This window comes from Oryx dammah, unplaced genomic scaffold, assembly GCF_014754425.2.
Source record: "Oryx dammah isolate SB20612 unplaced genomic scaffold, SCBI_Odam_1.1 HiC_scaffold_22, whole genome shotgun sequence".
NCBI classification, from domain to species: domain Eukaryota; kingdom Metazoa; phylum Chordata; class Mammalia; order Artiodactyla; family Bovidae; genus Oryx; species Oryx dammah.
In genome coordinates, this window is record NW_024070206.1 from 13,569,062 (window position 1) to 13,583,620 (window position 14,559).

The 14,559-nt window shown below is 50.1% G+C and overlaps 1 protein-coding gene across 2 annotated transcripts in view; it reads right to left on the reverse strand.

Moving 5' to 3' along the window:
- The window catches only part of CTIF (cap binding complex dependent translation initiation factor), a 324,153-nt gene that overhangs the window by 185,708 nt on the left and 123,886 nt on the right, over nt 1–14,559 (reverse strand). For both annotated transcript variants that reach the window (XM_040264524.1, XM_040264525.1), the window contains exon 6: nt 13,239–13,314. In XM_040264524.1, coding sequence (XP_040120458.1) covers nt 13,239–13,314 — 76 coding nt within the window. The remainder of the gene's footprint in view (nt 1–13,238; nt 13,315–14,559) is intronic.

Here is a 14,559-nt window from a genome sequence, read left to right on the forward strand (position 1 = left end):
ATTGATCCACTCTGGTATTCTTGCCTGAAGAATTCCACAGACAGAGGAGCCTGGCGGGCTACAGTCCATGAGGTCACAAAGAGCCGGAGCAACTATCACACTTTCAACCCACTCAGGATCTGTTTATCCAAGGGCAGAAGTCAGCCCTTTGTGACCCCCGCTGCAGGAGCGGGTGCCTATAGGTGAAGTGGGTGCCTATAGGTACCTATAGATGAAGCCGTCTGGTGTGGGGAAGACCACCAGTACCCCTCACTTCGTGGGTGAGCAGCCTCCTTGTCTGTGCAGCTGATAGACAGGTGTGCCCTCCTGGGAACTGCCAGGTGTTCCCGCGGGTCTGAGGACTGGAGGGGTGGGGATGGGGGTCCCTGGAGGAATGTCAGGCCTGTGCCCAACAAGGGACACTCTGACCAAACAGATGCTCCCCTCCCCGTGTGGGTGCCTCATTCACGACCCATCCTCTCCCTTGTTCCGGGGAGGAGGCCTGAGCCTGGAGGGCCTGGGTCCTTTGGGGGACAGTGCTGAGCGCCACGTTCGCATCACCAACAAGGCAACAAGGCAAGGACACCTTTGGTTGCTGAGGACGAGGGACCTCTTGCTGCAAATGTGCCGGCGGGGCCTCTGGGGCGGCGCGCTGGTGCCCTCTAGTGGGAGCGGATGGCAGTGTGGCCATCTGTGCCTCTTTCTGGCCACACCTGACCTTGGGGCCACACCTGGAGCATCTGGGCAAACAATGAGGGCTGCTGACCCGGCGGGCTGGCCAACTCCCTTGGCATCAACAGAGATGCCAAAAATGCAGGCGGGACTGCTCACCCAGGACTCCATTCTAAGCCCAGGCTTCCCGCCCTGCCCTGTGGCTACACAGCCTGGAGCCATGAAGGATGTCCCCCGGAATCCAGGTCGCCAAGCTGAGAGCCTCCAGCTGCCCCCCACCCCCATCCTGAATCTGAGCTCTCGGCCGGGGGCCGGGGGGGAACCCAGCCTCAGCTCACCCGAGGCGGCTGAGTTTGGGGATGCAAAAATCTGGCTGCTGGCTGGCACCCAGCCCAGCTCACTTGCTCCTCCCCTTCGACTATGACTACAGGGAGGCAGGCCCTGGGGATAGTCAACATCACCTTTACGAAAAGTATCAGCCTTTACTAACCAACTAAAAATGCCTCTTAAGCGTGGAGAGCTGTGCCTGGCAGATGTGGGTACTGGGACCTACTGTCTTATCTGCTGCCCCAGGTTCTTGTGTGGCTCCAGGGGCCTGAATCCCAGCAGTGGGGGTTCCTGGACTCCCTTCCACTGTGCAGCCACAGCCAGGCGGGCCATCTGAGGACCAGCCGATAGAGTCCTCGGCTTTGGCTGGAGCGGAGAGCACGCAGACATCCAGGTGTCAGCAGCTGAGCTCTGACCGAGGCACTCCCGCCAAGGACCACTCACATGACACGTGCCACGTGTGACTCCCAGTCAGAGACAAGCTGGAGCTCCCGGAGATCAACCGCGTGAAGCTGGGGGCCACCGGGGCCCTCAGCTTCTGACTCAGCTGTGCTTCCAGGTCCCAGGCTGCAGAGACAGCACAGCCCTGGGGAGGCAGGTGGAGGAGTATGCAGGGAGGGGACCGCACTTCCCTCTGCGGGGTCTCTGACCTGGGCACAGCACCAGCGTTCACTCAGACACTGACAGCTCCGGCTCTGCACTGTTATCATCAGAGCACCATCTCATCTCTCTTCTAGACTGGGCCCTTCCTGGGCAACTCTGCTGCCGCTGCTAAGTCGTGTCCAACTCTGTGTGACCCAAGACGGCAGCCCACCAGGCTCCTCCATCCCTGGGATTCTCCAGGCAAGAACACTGGAGTGGGTTGCCATTTCCTTCTCCAATGCATGAAAGTGAAAAGTGAAAGTGAAGTCGCTCAGTCGTGTCAGACCCTCAGCGACCCCATGGACTGCAGCCTACCAGGCTCCTCCGTCCATGGGATTTTCAGGCAAGAGTACTGGAGTGGGGTGCCATTGCCTTCTCTAATGCAATCTTCTCTTTCTCTAAAAGGCTGGTGCAAAGTGCTTGTCCATGAAGATGAGTCAGGCAAGCAAGCGAAGGAGAGAGGAAATCTGGGCAGAAGCAGGCTGTTCACCCCACTGCCTCCTGCTTCCCACCCCCCGCCAGCCCCTTTGCTGCTGGGTGGGGTCATGTGTCTGGTTCTGTCCAATGGGCTGTGAGTACAAGTGACACGTCACACCCAGAGCATGACTCTCCAGCTCTCTGTCTCTGCCAGGGTGACCTGGGCGCTGTGGGCTGAGACGGTAGGGCCACAGAATGGGATCCAACTGGAACTCTGGGCCCCCACTTGGGGAAGGAGCTGCCCTATGGAGCAGCTGAATCTCAGTAAGTGAGAAATAAGATCCTGTGTGTGAAACCTCTGAGATTTGGGCATCTGTTTAATATCATGCCATGGCCTAGAGTATTCTAACACAGCAGATGATTGAAAACTCCTGTTTTGTAATGAATAAATAAATAAATAAAAAGACACATGCCCTGGATATCATACCAACAAGAGCATAACCAGGTTCGTGTCAAAGTTCTGCTGGGAAATGATGGTAGAAACTCAGAGGCAGAGGGGACGGACTGAACATAAAGACAAATGTCTGCCCCCTCTTTTGGGTGGGAGAAGTGGCAGGCAAGTGGGCAACAAGCTTCAGGGCAGACTTTTCCCTCCCTCCATCCGTTTTTGTTCCTTCCTATCTCCAGATGGGAAGAGGAGGCAATAGGTCTCTTTCTGTTAATACTCCCCAAACCCTGGCTTCTGTGTAAGACTCCAGGAAGCCCACTCATCTCTGCTCAGGCCCCTGAGTGCTGTGGGTGTGCTAGGAGCCCCTGGCCTATGGGTTGGGCCTTCCCCTCCACTCAGTGATCTTCAGTCGCGTGCATGGTATCTCTGAAACGTATTTGGAAGTGGGAGGTGTTTTGGGGGGGAGGTCACCATGGCTGCTCTCTCCCCAGTGACTGGCTTTCAGTGGCTGAAACCCTAGATGCCTGCACATACTAAACAGGTGCATATAATTAAGATCTGTTCCATCCCAAACGCCAGGCTAGCTAACCCAGAGGCCCCAAGGCCAAACAATGGGACCAGCCGGCCTTGTCTATGAGCAGCTTTCAACACCACTAGGAACGTTCAGTACTCCTGCCTGGAAAATCCCATGGACGAAGGAGCCTGGAAGGCTGCAGTCTATGGGGTCGCTGAGGGTCTGACACGACTGAGCGACTTCACTTTCACGCACTGGAGAAGGACATGGCAACCCACTCCAGTGTTCTTGCCTGGAGAATCCCAGGGACGGGGGAGCCTGGTGGGCTGCCGTCTGTGGGGTCACACAGAGTCGGACACGACTGAAGTGACTTAGCAGCAGCAGCAGGAAAGTTCAGAAAACAATCATCCGCATGTGTCCCCATGGGACCTCAGATTCTGCCACCAGGGCTGTATGTTTGGGGATCAGGAAGCCTGATGGACTTTTCCTAATGGGACCATATGAAATGCAAATACCCCCAAAGAGGGGTCAGGCTGTGAGCATGATCAGCTACAGCTTTTCAACTCCTGTGGATAATTTTGAGAAAACTGTAGATTTTCTGTGATGCTTTAACACACACAGATTCCTGAGTACAATTCAGTGGGTGTGGTCACAGGCCCCCAGGATGGCCCCCAAGGCCCTCCCCTTCTGATATTCACACCGCTCGCTATATAGTTCCTCTCCTGTCGTACCAGGGTTGGTCTGTACAATCAACATATAGCATGTGGCAGGGTAAGCGTGTCACTTCTGAGCTTAGGTTAGAAAAGAGCAGGTCTACTGTGCTGGACACTCTCCGCTCTCTCACCCGTGATATTTCTATGTCTGTCTGTCTGTCTGTCTGTCTCCCTCTCCTCCTTGCTTCTCCCTCAGATCTCGTGCTTTGGAGGAGCCATGCTGTGACACTCAGCAGCTTAGGGAGAGGCTCATGAGGATGAAGCCTTCCGCCAGCAGCCAGGGAAGAACTAAGCCCCCTGCCCTCTGCCATGGGAGGGAGCCACCACGGAAGTGGGTCTGCCAGCCCCAGCCCAGCCTTCTGTTGACTGCAGCCCCATGACGCCTGGGTCACAGCTTTGTGAGAAGCCCTGACCCAGAACCACTTGGTTAAAATGCCTTCAGATTCCTGACTCTCAAAAATTGTGTGGTAATAAATGCTTACTGTTTCAGGTTGCTAAATTTTGAGCCATTTATCCAACCAAAAAAAAGATACCCCACATCCAAGGGCAAAAGAGAAGCCCCACAAGATGGTATGAGGGGCAAAATCGCGTTTACCCCATTCCCACCAGAGACGTTCGGAGGGCTCAAACAAACCTTGTGTGCACCAGGACCCAGAGACCCCACAGAGACTGAGCCAGAACTGTGTCTGGGTGTCTCCTGTGGAGGTATGGGTCAGCAGTGCCTGCCACAGGGGCAGGGGCTCTGGGTGCAGCAGACCTGGGTATTGCATAAGCCCTCTTGGAGGAGGTTGCCGTAACCCCACCATAGAGCCCGCAGAACTTACACAGCACTGGGGAAACAGACTCTTGGAGGGCACAAACAGAACCTTGTATGCACGAGGACCCAGGAGAAAGGAGCAGTGACCCCACAAGAGACTGACCTGGACTTGCCCGCGAGTGTCCAGGAGGCCCTGGCAGAGGCGTGGGTCAGTGGTGGCTGCTGCGGGGTCGGGGTACTGAGTGCAGCAGTGCATGCGTGGGGCCTTCTGAAGGACCCTTATCTTCATTACCTGCACCATAGTTTGGCCTCAGGTCAAGCAACACGGAGGGAACACAGCCCCGCCCATCAACAGAAAATTGGGTTAAAGATTTACTGAGCATGGCCCTGCCCATCAGAACAAGACCCAGTTTCCCCCTCAGTCTCTCCCATCAGGAAGCTTCCATAAGCCTCTTATCCTTATCCATTAGAGGGCCAACAGAATGAAAACCACAATCACAGAAAACTAATCAGATTGATCACAGGGACCACAGCCTTGTCTAACTCAATGAAACTATGAGCCATGATGTGTAGGGCCACCTCAGACAGATGGGTCACAGTGGAGAGTTCTGACAAAACATGGTCCACTGGAGAAGGGAATGGCAAACCACTTCAGTGTTCTTGCCTTGAGAACCCCATGAACAGTATGAAAAGACAAGAAGGTAAGTCAATATGCTGCTGGAGATCAGTGGAGAAATAACTCCAGAAAGAATGAAGAGACAGAGCCAAAGCAAAAACAACACCCAGTTGTGGATGTGACTGGTGATGGAAGTAAAGTCTGATGCTGTAAAGAGCAATATTGCATAGGAACCTGGAATGTTAGGTCCATGAATCAAGGCCAATTGGAAGGGGTCAAACAGGAGATGGCAAGAGTGAACATAGACATTCTAGGAATCAGCAAACTAAAATGGACTGGAATGGGTAAATTTAACTCAGATGACCTCTACTACTGCAGGCAAGAATCCCTCAGAAGAAATGGAGAAGCCATCATAGTCAACAAGAGTCTGAAATGCAGTACTTGGATGCAATATTAAAAATGACAGAATGATCTCTGTTTGTTTCCAAGGTAAACCATTCAATATCACAGTTATCCAAGTCTATGCCCCAACCAGAAGTTGAAGGGTTCTATGAAGACCTTCAAGACCATCTAGAACTAACACCCAAAAAAGATTTGCCTGGAGTAACAGGCAAATTTAGCCTTGAAGTACAAAATGATGCAGGCCAAAGGCTAACAGAGTTTTGCCAAGAGAATGCAACAGTCATAGCAAACACCCCCTTCCAACAACACAAAAGACAACTCTACATATGGGCATCACCAGGTGGTAAACACTGAAATCACACTGATTATATTCTTTGCAGCCAAAGATGGAGAAGCTCTATACAGTCAGCAAAAACAAGACCAGGAGCTGACTGTGGCATAGATCATGAACTCCTTATTGCCAAATTCAGACTTAAATCGAAGAAAGTGGGGAAAACCACTAGACCATTCAGGTATGACCTAAATCAAATCCCTTATGATTATACAATGGAAGTGACAAATAGAGTCAAGGGATTCGATCTGATAGAGTGCCTGAAGAACTATGGACGGAGGTTCGTGATACTGTACAGGAGGCAGTGATCAAGACCATCCCTACAAAAAACAAATGCAAAAAGGCAAAATGGTTGTCTGAGGAGGCCTTACAAATAGCTGAGAAAAGAAAAGATGCAAAAGGCAAAGGAGAAAAGGAAAGATGTACCCATTTGAATGCAGAGTTCCAAAGAATAGCAAGAAGAGATAAGAAAGCCTTTCTCAGTGATCAATACAAACAAATAGAGGAAAACAACAGAATGGGACAAACTAGAGATTTCTTCAAGAAAATTAGAGATACCAAGGGAACATGCCAAGCAAAGATGGGCTCAATAAAGGACAGAAATGGTCGGGACCTAACAGAAGCAGAAGATATTAAGAAGCGGGGGCAAGAATACACAGAAAAAAAAAGATCTTCATGACCCAGATAATCATGATGGTGTGATCACTCACCTAGAGCCAGACATACTGGAATGCGAAATCAGGTGGGCCTTAGGAAGCATCACTATGAACAAAGCTAGTGGAGGTGATGGAATTCCAGTTGAGCTGTTTCAAATCCTGAAAGATGACGCCATGAAAGTGCTGCACTCAGTATGCCAGCAAATCTAGAAAACTCAGCAGTAGCCACAGGACTGGGAAAGGTCAGTTTCACTCCAGTCCCAAAGACAGGCAATGCCAAAGAATGCTCAAACTACCGCACAATTGCACTCATCTCACATGCTAGTAAAGTAATGCTCAAAATTCTCCAAGCCAGGCTTCAACAGTACACGAACCGTGAACTTCCAGATGTTCAAGCTGGTTTTAGAAAAGGCAGAGGAACCAGAGATCAAATTGCCAACATCCGCTGGATCATCAAAAAAGCAAGAGAGTTCCAGAAAAACATCTATTTCTGCTTTATTGACTATGCCAAGCCTTTGACTGTGTGGATCACAAGAAACTGTGGAAAATTCTTAAAAAGATGGGACTACCAGACTGCCTGACCTGCCTCCTGAGAAATCTGTATGCAGGTCAGGAAGCAACAGTTAGAACTGGACATGGAACAACAGACTGGTTCCAAATCGGGAAAGGAATATGTCAAGGCTGAATATTGTCACCCTGCTTATTTAACTTCTATGCAGAGTACATCATGAGAAATGCTGGGCTGGATGAAGCACAAGCTGGAATCAAGAGTGTCTGGAGAAATATCAATAACCGCAGATATATAGATGACACCACCATTATGGCAGAAAGCAAAGAAGAACTAAAGAGCCTCTAGATGAAAGTGAAAGAGAAGAGTGAAAAAGCTGGCTTAAAACTCAACATTCAGAAAATGAAGATCATGGCATCTGGTCCTATCACTTCATGGGAAATAGATGGGGAAACAGTGGAAACAGTGAGAGACTTTATTTTGGGGGGCTCCAAAATCATTGCAGATGGTGACTGCAGCCATGAAATTAAAAGACGCTTGCTCCTTGGAAGGAAAGTTATGACCAACCTAGAGAGCATATTGAAAAGCAGAGACATTATTTTACCAAGAAAGGTCCATCTAGTCAAAGCTATGGTTTTTCCAGTGGTCTTGTATGGATGTGAGAGTTGGACCATAAAGAAAGCTGAGTGCTGAAGAACTGATGCTTTTGAACTGTGGTGTTGGAGAAGACTCCCCTTGGACTGCAAGAAGATCCAACCAGTCCATCTTAAAGGAAATCAGTCCTGAACATGCACTGGAAGGACTGATGCTGAAACTGAAACTCCAACACTTTGGCCACCTGATGCGAAGAGCTGACTCATTGGAAAAGACCCTGATGCTGGGAAAGATTGAAGGCAGGAGGAGAAGGGGATGACACAGGATGAGATGGTTGGATGGTATCACTGACTCGATGGACATGAGTTTGAATAAGCTCAGGGAGTTCATGATGGACAGGAAGGTCTGGCGTGCTGCAGTCCATGGGGTCGCAAAGAGTCAGACACAACTGAGTGACTGGACTGAACTGAATTGATTACACAGCAGTAGATAACTTGGTTTCCCTGGTGACTCAAATGGTAAAGAATCTGCCTGCAATGCAGGAGACCCAAGTTCAATCCCTGGATTGGGAAGATCTCTTGGAGAAGAGAATGACAACCCATTCCAGTATTCTTGACTGAAGAATTCCATGAACAGAGGACCGTGATGGTCTACAGTCCATGGGGTCACAAAGAGTCGGACACGACTGACTGACTAACACTTTTGCTTTCAAAAGATAACTAATACAGTGGATCTAGGGTAAGACCCAGAAAGCCGCTCAGAGACTTAAATGTTGGTGGTTTCCTGGGGGCAAAGCAGGTTCAGGGTGTGTGTGGTGTGGGTGATGTGTGTAGTGTATGGTGTGTGTGTGTGTGTGTGGTGTAGGTAAGTTGTGGTGTGTGGCATGTGGTGTGGGTGGTGTGTGTGTGTGTGTGTGGCGTAGGGAAGTTGTGGTGTGTGGTGTGGGTGATGTGTGAGTGTGTGGTGTAGGTAAGTTCCAAGCATCAAAGCCCATCCGCTGTGTGGATCCTGACTTCCAGTGGAAGCGAGAGGTGAAGACCTCCACGCCGGCACCTCTAAGGGCTTATGTCCCACAAGGGCCCTGGAGACCAAGCATGCTTGCTGATGGCTTGTTCCTGGGAGAGGGTAAACCCTAGCATATGAAACCTGAGTGAGACCTTGGTCTGATGATTTTTAAAATCTGCTTAGTAGGGAGCCATTTCTTCAAATGAAACCATTCATAGAAGACTCATTCAGAGACACGGGCAGAGCCGTTCTGGGTGGGGCTGAGCGGGGGTCCCTTGAAGCCTGCTTCTTCAGCTCCCCCACTCCCCTGACCAGCAGAGCCCCTGAGACAGCTCTGGAAAACCCCAGAGCTTTACAGTTTGCAAACCTCTGATCTAATCCAACTGCGTCATTTTACTGGTGAGTAAACCAAGGCCCACAGAGGAAAGGTCACGCGGCACGTTTGTGGCGGATGCTTCAAAAGTGAGTCTCGTGACCTCTGATGCAACGTGTCTGCTCTCCGTGGCAGGCCACCCAGGACAAATGCACACGCTGGGTGGGGGCACAGGAAATTGTTCCCTCTCCCACCTCCTAACAAAGGGGGCCCTACAGCCTGTCCACCAGCAGAGGGAGCCCCTCCCACGAGCCAGGCAGTGCAGGCAGTGCCTCCTGTGAATTCACGTGCTCAACCTCCTGGACAACCCCAGGAAGTCCACTCTCATCATCCTGTTGTACACAGGAGCAAACAGGCAGAGCAGGCCAAGTAACTAGCCCGACTCCTTGGCGACGTAGTGGCGTGGCCAGGATTCCATGAGGTCCAGGCACCAAGCCCTTCACCTCTGCATCCGCTGCACCTCCCCTTCCCCAAGTAAGGACCCAGCTCTCCTCTCCATTCTAGGAGGACTTCGAGGCCCTCCACTCTGCTCCCCAAGGAGCTGGCAAACAGTCCCCCAAGAGGAGGTGCAGTCACACCTGTAACTTCCAGGATGCCCCAGGCCTCTGGCTCAAAGGCCACTGAGGGGTCAGTCAACACTTCTCCCAGGGCAGGGGGTGCTCCTCACCTACACCAGTGCCTTGAAAATGTATTTTTTCTACCAATAACGGGCACTGTAGGCATTTAGGAACAGTGATAAAGCAGCAATTTCTGAGCATTTTACCTTTTGTCTTTGGCACCAGGGTTAGCTTTATATTAACCACGAGAATTGAGTACAGACCCGCCAGAGTACATTTCATTAGAGCAGAGGGAATTTCATTAGCAGTTACTCTGTGCCTCTGACCTACACACCACGTCCTAGGCCCTACTCATTAGTTCTCTTTCAAACACAGGAAAGTGACTCAGTCTTAGGCTGAGCAAAATCAGTACACAGAGCATCCCCACCCCATCCCCATCCTTCTCACTCGGACTCCCCGACTGCTAAGACCGCACCACGTCTGCTCCCCCCTATCTGTGGATCCACATACTCATCATGACTCATCTTTTTCTAAACCATTCAAGGACATATTGCAGACATGAGATCACATATCCCTCAAATTATCATAGTCAGTGTTTCTCAAAAACACTCACCCCTCTAATGGTCGTATAGCCCCCTAAGTCAGGACACTTCTATCTAAGAAACAGTACTGTCACAGACCCCGATTCACATTCTCCCGCTGTCCAACAAGGTCTCTCTTTCTTTTTTGGTCCAGGATCTCAGAAAGGAACACACACTGCATTTTGGTGTCTGCCGCTTCAATTCCCTGTACTCTTGAAGACCCCGCAGTCTTTCTCTGTCTTTCATATCCAAGCAGTTTTAAAGGATGGCCCTTCTATTTGGTTCCTCGGGACCAGACGCAGGCTGTATTTTGTTGGCAGGAAAACCCCAGGAATGATGCTGGGCTTTCTCTATGCAGCACGTCAGGGGCACAAGGTATCCACCCTTCCCACACTAATGATGCTAACTCTGATCGCCTGGTCATGCTGGAGCCTGACAGGTTTCTCCACCGTAAAGTCACCCCACTTTCCCTTATAATGAGGTAACCCCATGCATGCCCCAGTCTTGGTGCCTGGTGAGTTTCCAGTCTACTAGGCAGGGAGGAGTCCAAACAGAATCCCACAGTCTCAATAAGTTAAGGGGACAGACTTCAAAATTCAGGGAGCACCAGAATTTGGAAGGCAGAGAACCAGAGAGGATAAAACTGACCACGGAGCAAAACCCAGAAATTGTAAGCACTTGAGTCTTTAGCTAAGCTCAAATTTCACAAGTGTGTGAGGAAACTTCCAGGGCTGGTGAAAAGCTACCTGCAGTGAATTGACGGAATAATCCCCTAAGATCAGACATGGCTGGAAGGAGTCTGTATTCCCAGCCAACATGGTGGAAATGCCTCCTAGGACATAAGGCACCAAGTGGCAACTTCAGAAGACTATTGCCTGAGCAAAATCTGCTTGAAAGGTTTCACACCTAACGAAGCTTAGAAAACAAGCCTTTAAAGGATCAAACTCTATTCTATTGAACTGTATTCTGGAATAAAGGTCAAAATATTTTAACAAATAATAATAATAATGTTCAGTACCCAACAATGTGAAATTCCTAGTATATTGCATCTAATATAAAATTACTAAGCATGTAAGGAAAAATATGCCCCATACTCAAGAGAAAAATCAATTAACAGAAACAGACTATGAAACATCATGGATGGCAGAATTAGTAGAGGATATTAAAACAGCTACAATCAACTATTCCATATGCCCAAGAAGATACAAGAAAGCATGAGCATGAAGAGGACAGAAATAAAAGATAAATACAACAAAATCCACACTGAACTTCTAGAGATGACCCATATAATGTCTGAGATGAAACATACACAGGACAGAATTAACAGTAGATTAGACACTACAAGAAAAGCTTACTGAACTTGAAGACAGAGCAATAGAAACTCTCCAAAATGAAACAGAGAAAAAGACTAAAAAATAAGTGCACGACTTCTCTGTTGGTCCAGTGGTTAAGAATCCATCTGCCAGGGCTGGTGCACTGGGATGACCCGGAGGGATGGTATGGGGAGGGACGTGGGAGGGGGGTTCAGGATGGGGAACACATGTACGCCCATGACGGATTCATGTTGATGTGTGGCAGAACCAATACAATATTGTAAAGTAATTAGCCTCCAGTTAAAATAAATAAATTTAAATTAAAAAAAAAAAAGGCAAAACCCCCCCCCAAAGAATCCATCTGCCAAAGCAGGGGACATGGGTCCAATCCCTGGTCCAGGAAGATCCCACATGCTGGGGGGTAACTAAACACACCCGCCACGACTCTACTGAGCCCATGCTCTAGACCCTGTGTGCAGCAGCAGCACAACGAGAGAGCGGCCACCACCTGCCACAACTAGAGAGAGCCTGTGCTTTCACAACAGTGAAGACCCAGCGCAGCCATAAATAAATAAATTTAAAATAATGTGACACATTAAAAAAAAAAAACAAGCAGAGTTTTGGTGAGTCACGGGAAAATATGAAGAAGCATGCCATGCATATAATTGGAATTATAGCAGGTGGGTGGGTTCCAGTGGAAGTGAGGAGAATAATGGTTGACATGTTTCCAAATTTGATGAATGCTATGAACCTACAGATCCAAGAAGCTCAATAAAGCCCCAGCGATTTAAAAAGAGCCTGATGCTGGGAATGATTGAAGGCAGGAAGAGAAGGGGACGACAGAGGATGAGATGGTTGGATGGCATCACCGACTCAGTGGACATGAGTTTGAGTAAGCTCTGGGCGCTGGTGAGTTGGTGATGGACAGGGAAGCCTGGCATGCTGCAGTCCATGGGGTCGCAAAGAGTCGGACACAACTGAGGGACTGAACTGAACTGATACAAACACAAGGAAAAACAAGCCCAAGTCACATCTTAGTCAGACTGCTGAGGCCGTGACTATACATTTTATCGCCTCCTGTTAAGAGGCCCATAATCACTCAGCAACAAAGTGGGAAAGAATCAAATGGAGAGGGAAGAGAAGAATGGATGCAGGTGACGTACCAAGACTGACTCAGAAGAAAGCTGGCAAGGGTGGCGTGGCGCATGCATGGCAGGCCGCCAAGGAGCCCGGCCACCCAGCTCCTCCTCTTCTCTGCAAGAGGTCTCGCCTCTTTCCCAGAAGCAGCTACACTCCTACTGTGTCTGCCCAAAGCCCAGCACCAGAAGCCTCTAGGGACCTGGATTCACTGTCTCTATGCCGAGTGAGTCCTTTTGTTCCGGAGCCTGGCCCCATTCAGGAAAAGGAGTCCAATCAATGACAAAATCAGCAAGTGCAGCAGACATTTGGAGGCTAGTCGGACAAGTCCACTGTTCACAGAGGCCTAAAAATAGCCCTGACCACACTGGAAACTGAAGCAGCCCTGCCAGTTCCACCAGAACACTGCAGTTTGCCTCACCTCAGAGGTTTCAGGTCAAGGGACGAAAACTTCCCAGGTTTGCTGGGCTGCAGGGCACCGGCCATTTCATCCATCCTCCCCCAGCATCTGAGTGCAGGCTGCCACAACACATCCCCATGGGACGCTCTGTACCAAGGTGGGTACCCACCCCGGCCCACCTACCATTGCAGTACATCCAGCTATACCCTGCGAGAGCCAGGACCCAGTGGCTGTGGCTGGCCCTGTCCAGGCTGAGGGCGGGGGAGGGCTGTTGGAGACACTGCCCCTGCACCTACCTGCCAGGCTGGGAGGACCTTCTCGATGTCGTTCAGGTTGATTCCGTCCCCATCTTCCAGCTTCCCTTTTCCACACCTGGGCCAGAAAAGACATAAGGGCATTGAAAGGGCAGCTCACTCAAGCATCGTGTCCCAGCTCAGCAAGGAGGAAGAACAGAGATGAGCGGGAGAGACCTGGTCCCGCCCTGCTCAAGGCTGCAGAACCAGCCCTGTCCCTCCTGGAAGAGACAGCACCCTCCTCCCTCAGGCCTGGGGACACAGACCTTCCTTGAGGACAAAGGACTGGATGCAGGCAAGAATGTGGGGCCTGGGGGTGGGGTGGGGTCACTAACATGACGTCCCACCCCTAGGGAGGTGAAGGGTACCAGAGTTCCCCCGATCTTTCCAGACAAAGATGCTGAACTCCTTGCCGATGAATGCCCCAGAATGTATGTGCATCGCAGATCCTGCAAAGCCCATCATCCTGCCCAGTTACACCAACGGGAAAGCAAGTGAACAGACAGACCGAGCAACTTTCTTGAGGTCACAAAGGCCCCCATTCAGCTTCCTCCCTCCTGGGCCTGCCTCTGGGCCAGTCCAGCAATCCTGTTTTGTCTGCACGTCTGCTGTGGGCGGGCACACCTCCAGGCTAGAGGTGCTGGCCCGGATTCACTGGCATATGTCCATGTCATCCCCATCAGGTGTAGACTCTGGAACCGGATTTCAGGAGTTGGAGCCCCAATAGCATCACTTACTAACTGGAAAATGCTGTACAAGTCACTGTCTCTCTCTGTACCTAAGTTCTCTCATTAGTAAAATGGGGATAATTACTAAATCCCGAAAGATGATGCTGTGAAAGTGTTGCACTCAATATGCCAGCAAATTGGAAAACTCAGCAGTGGCCACAGGACTGGAAAAGGTCAGTTTTCATTCCAATCCCAAAGAAAGGCAATGCCAAAGAATCCTCAAACTACTGCACAATTGCACTCATCTCACATGCTAGTAAAGTAACGCTCAAAATTCTCCAAGCCAGGCTTCAGCAATTCATGAACCATGAACTTCCAGATGTTCAAGTTGGTTTTAGAAAAGGCAGAGGAACCAGAGATCAAATTGCCAACATCCGCTGGATCATCAAAAAAGCAAGAGAGTTCCAGAAAAACATCTGTTTCTGCTTTATTGACTATGCCAAAGCCTTTGACTGTGTGGATCACAATAAACTGTGGAAAATTCTTCAAGAGATGGGAATACCAGACCACCTGACCTGCCTCTTGAGAAACCTATATGCAGGTCAGGAAGCAACAGTTAGAACTGGACATGGAACAACAGACTGGTTCCAAATAGG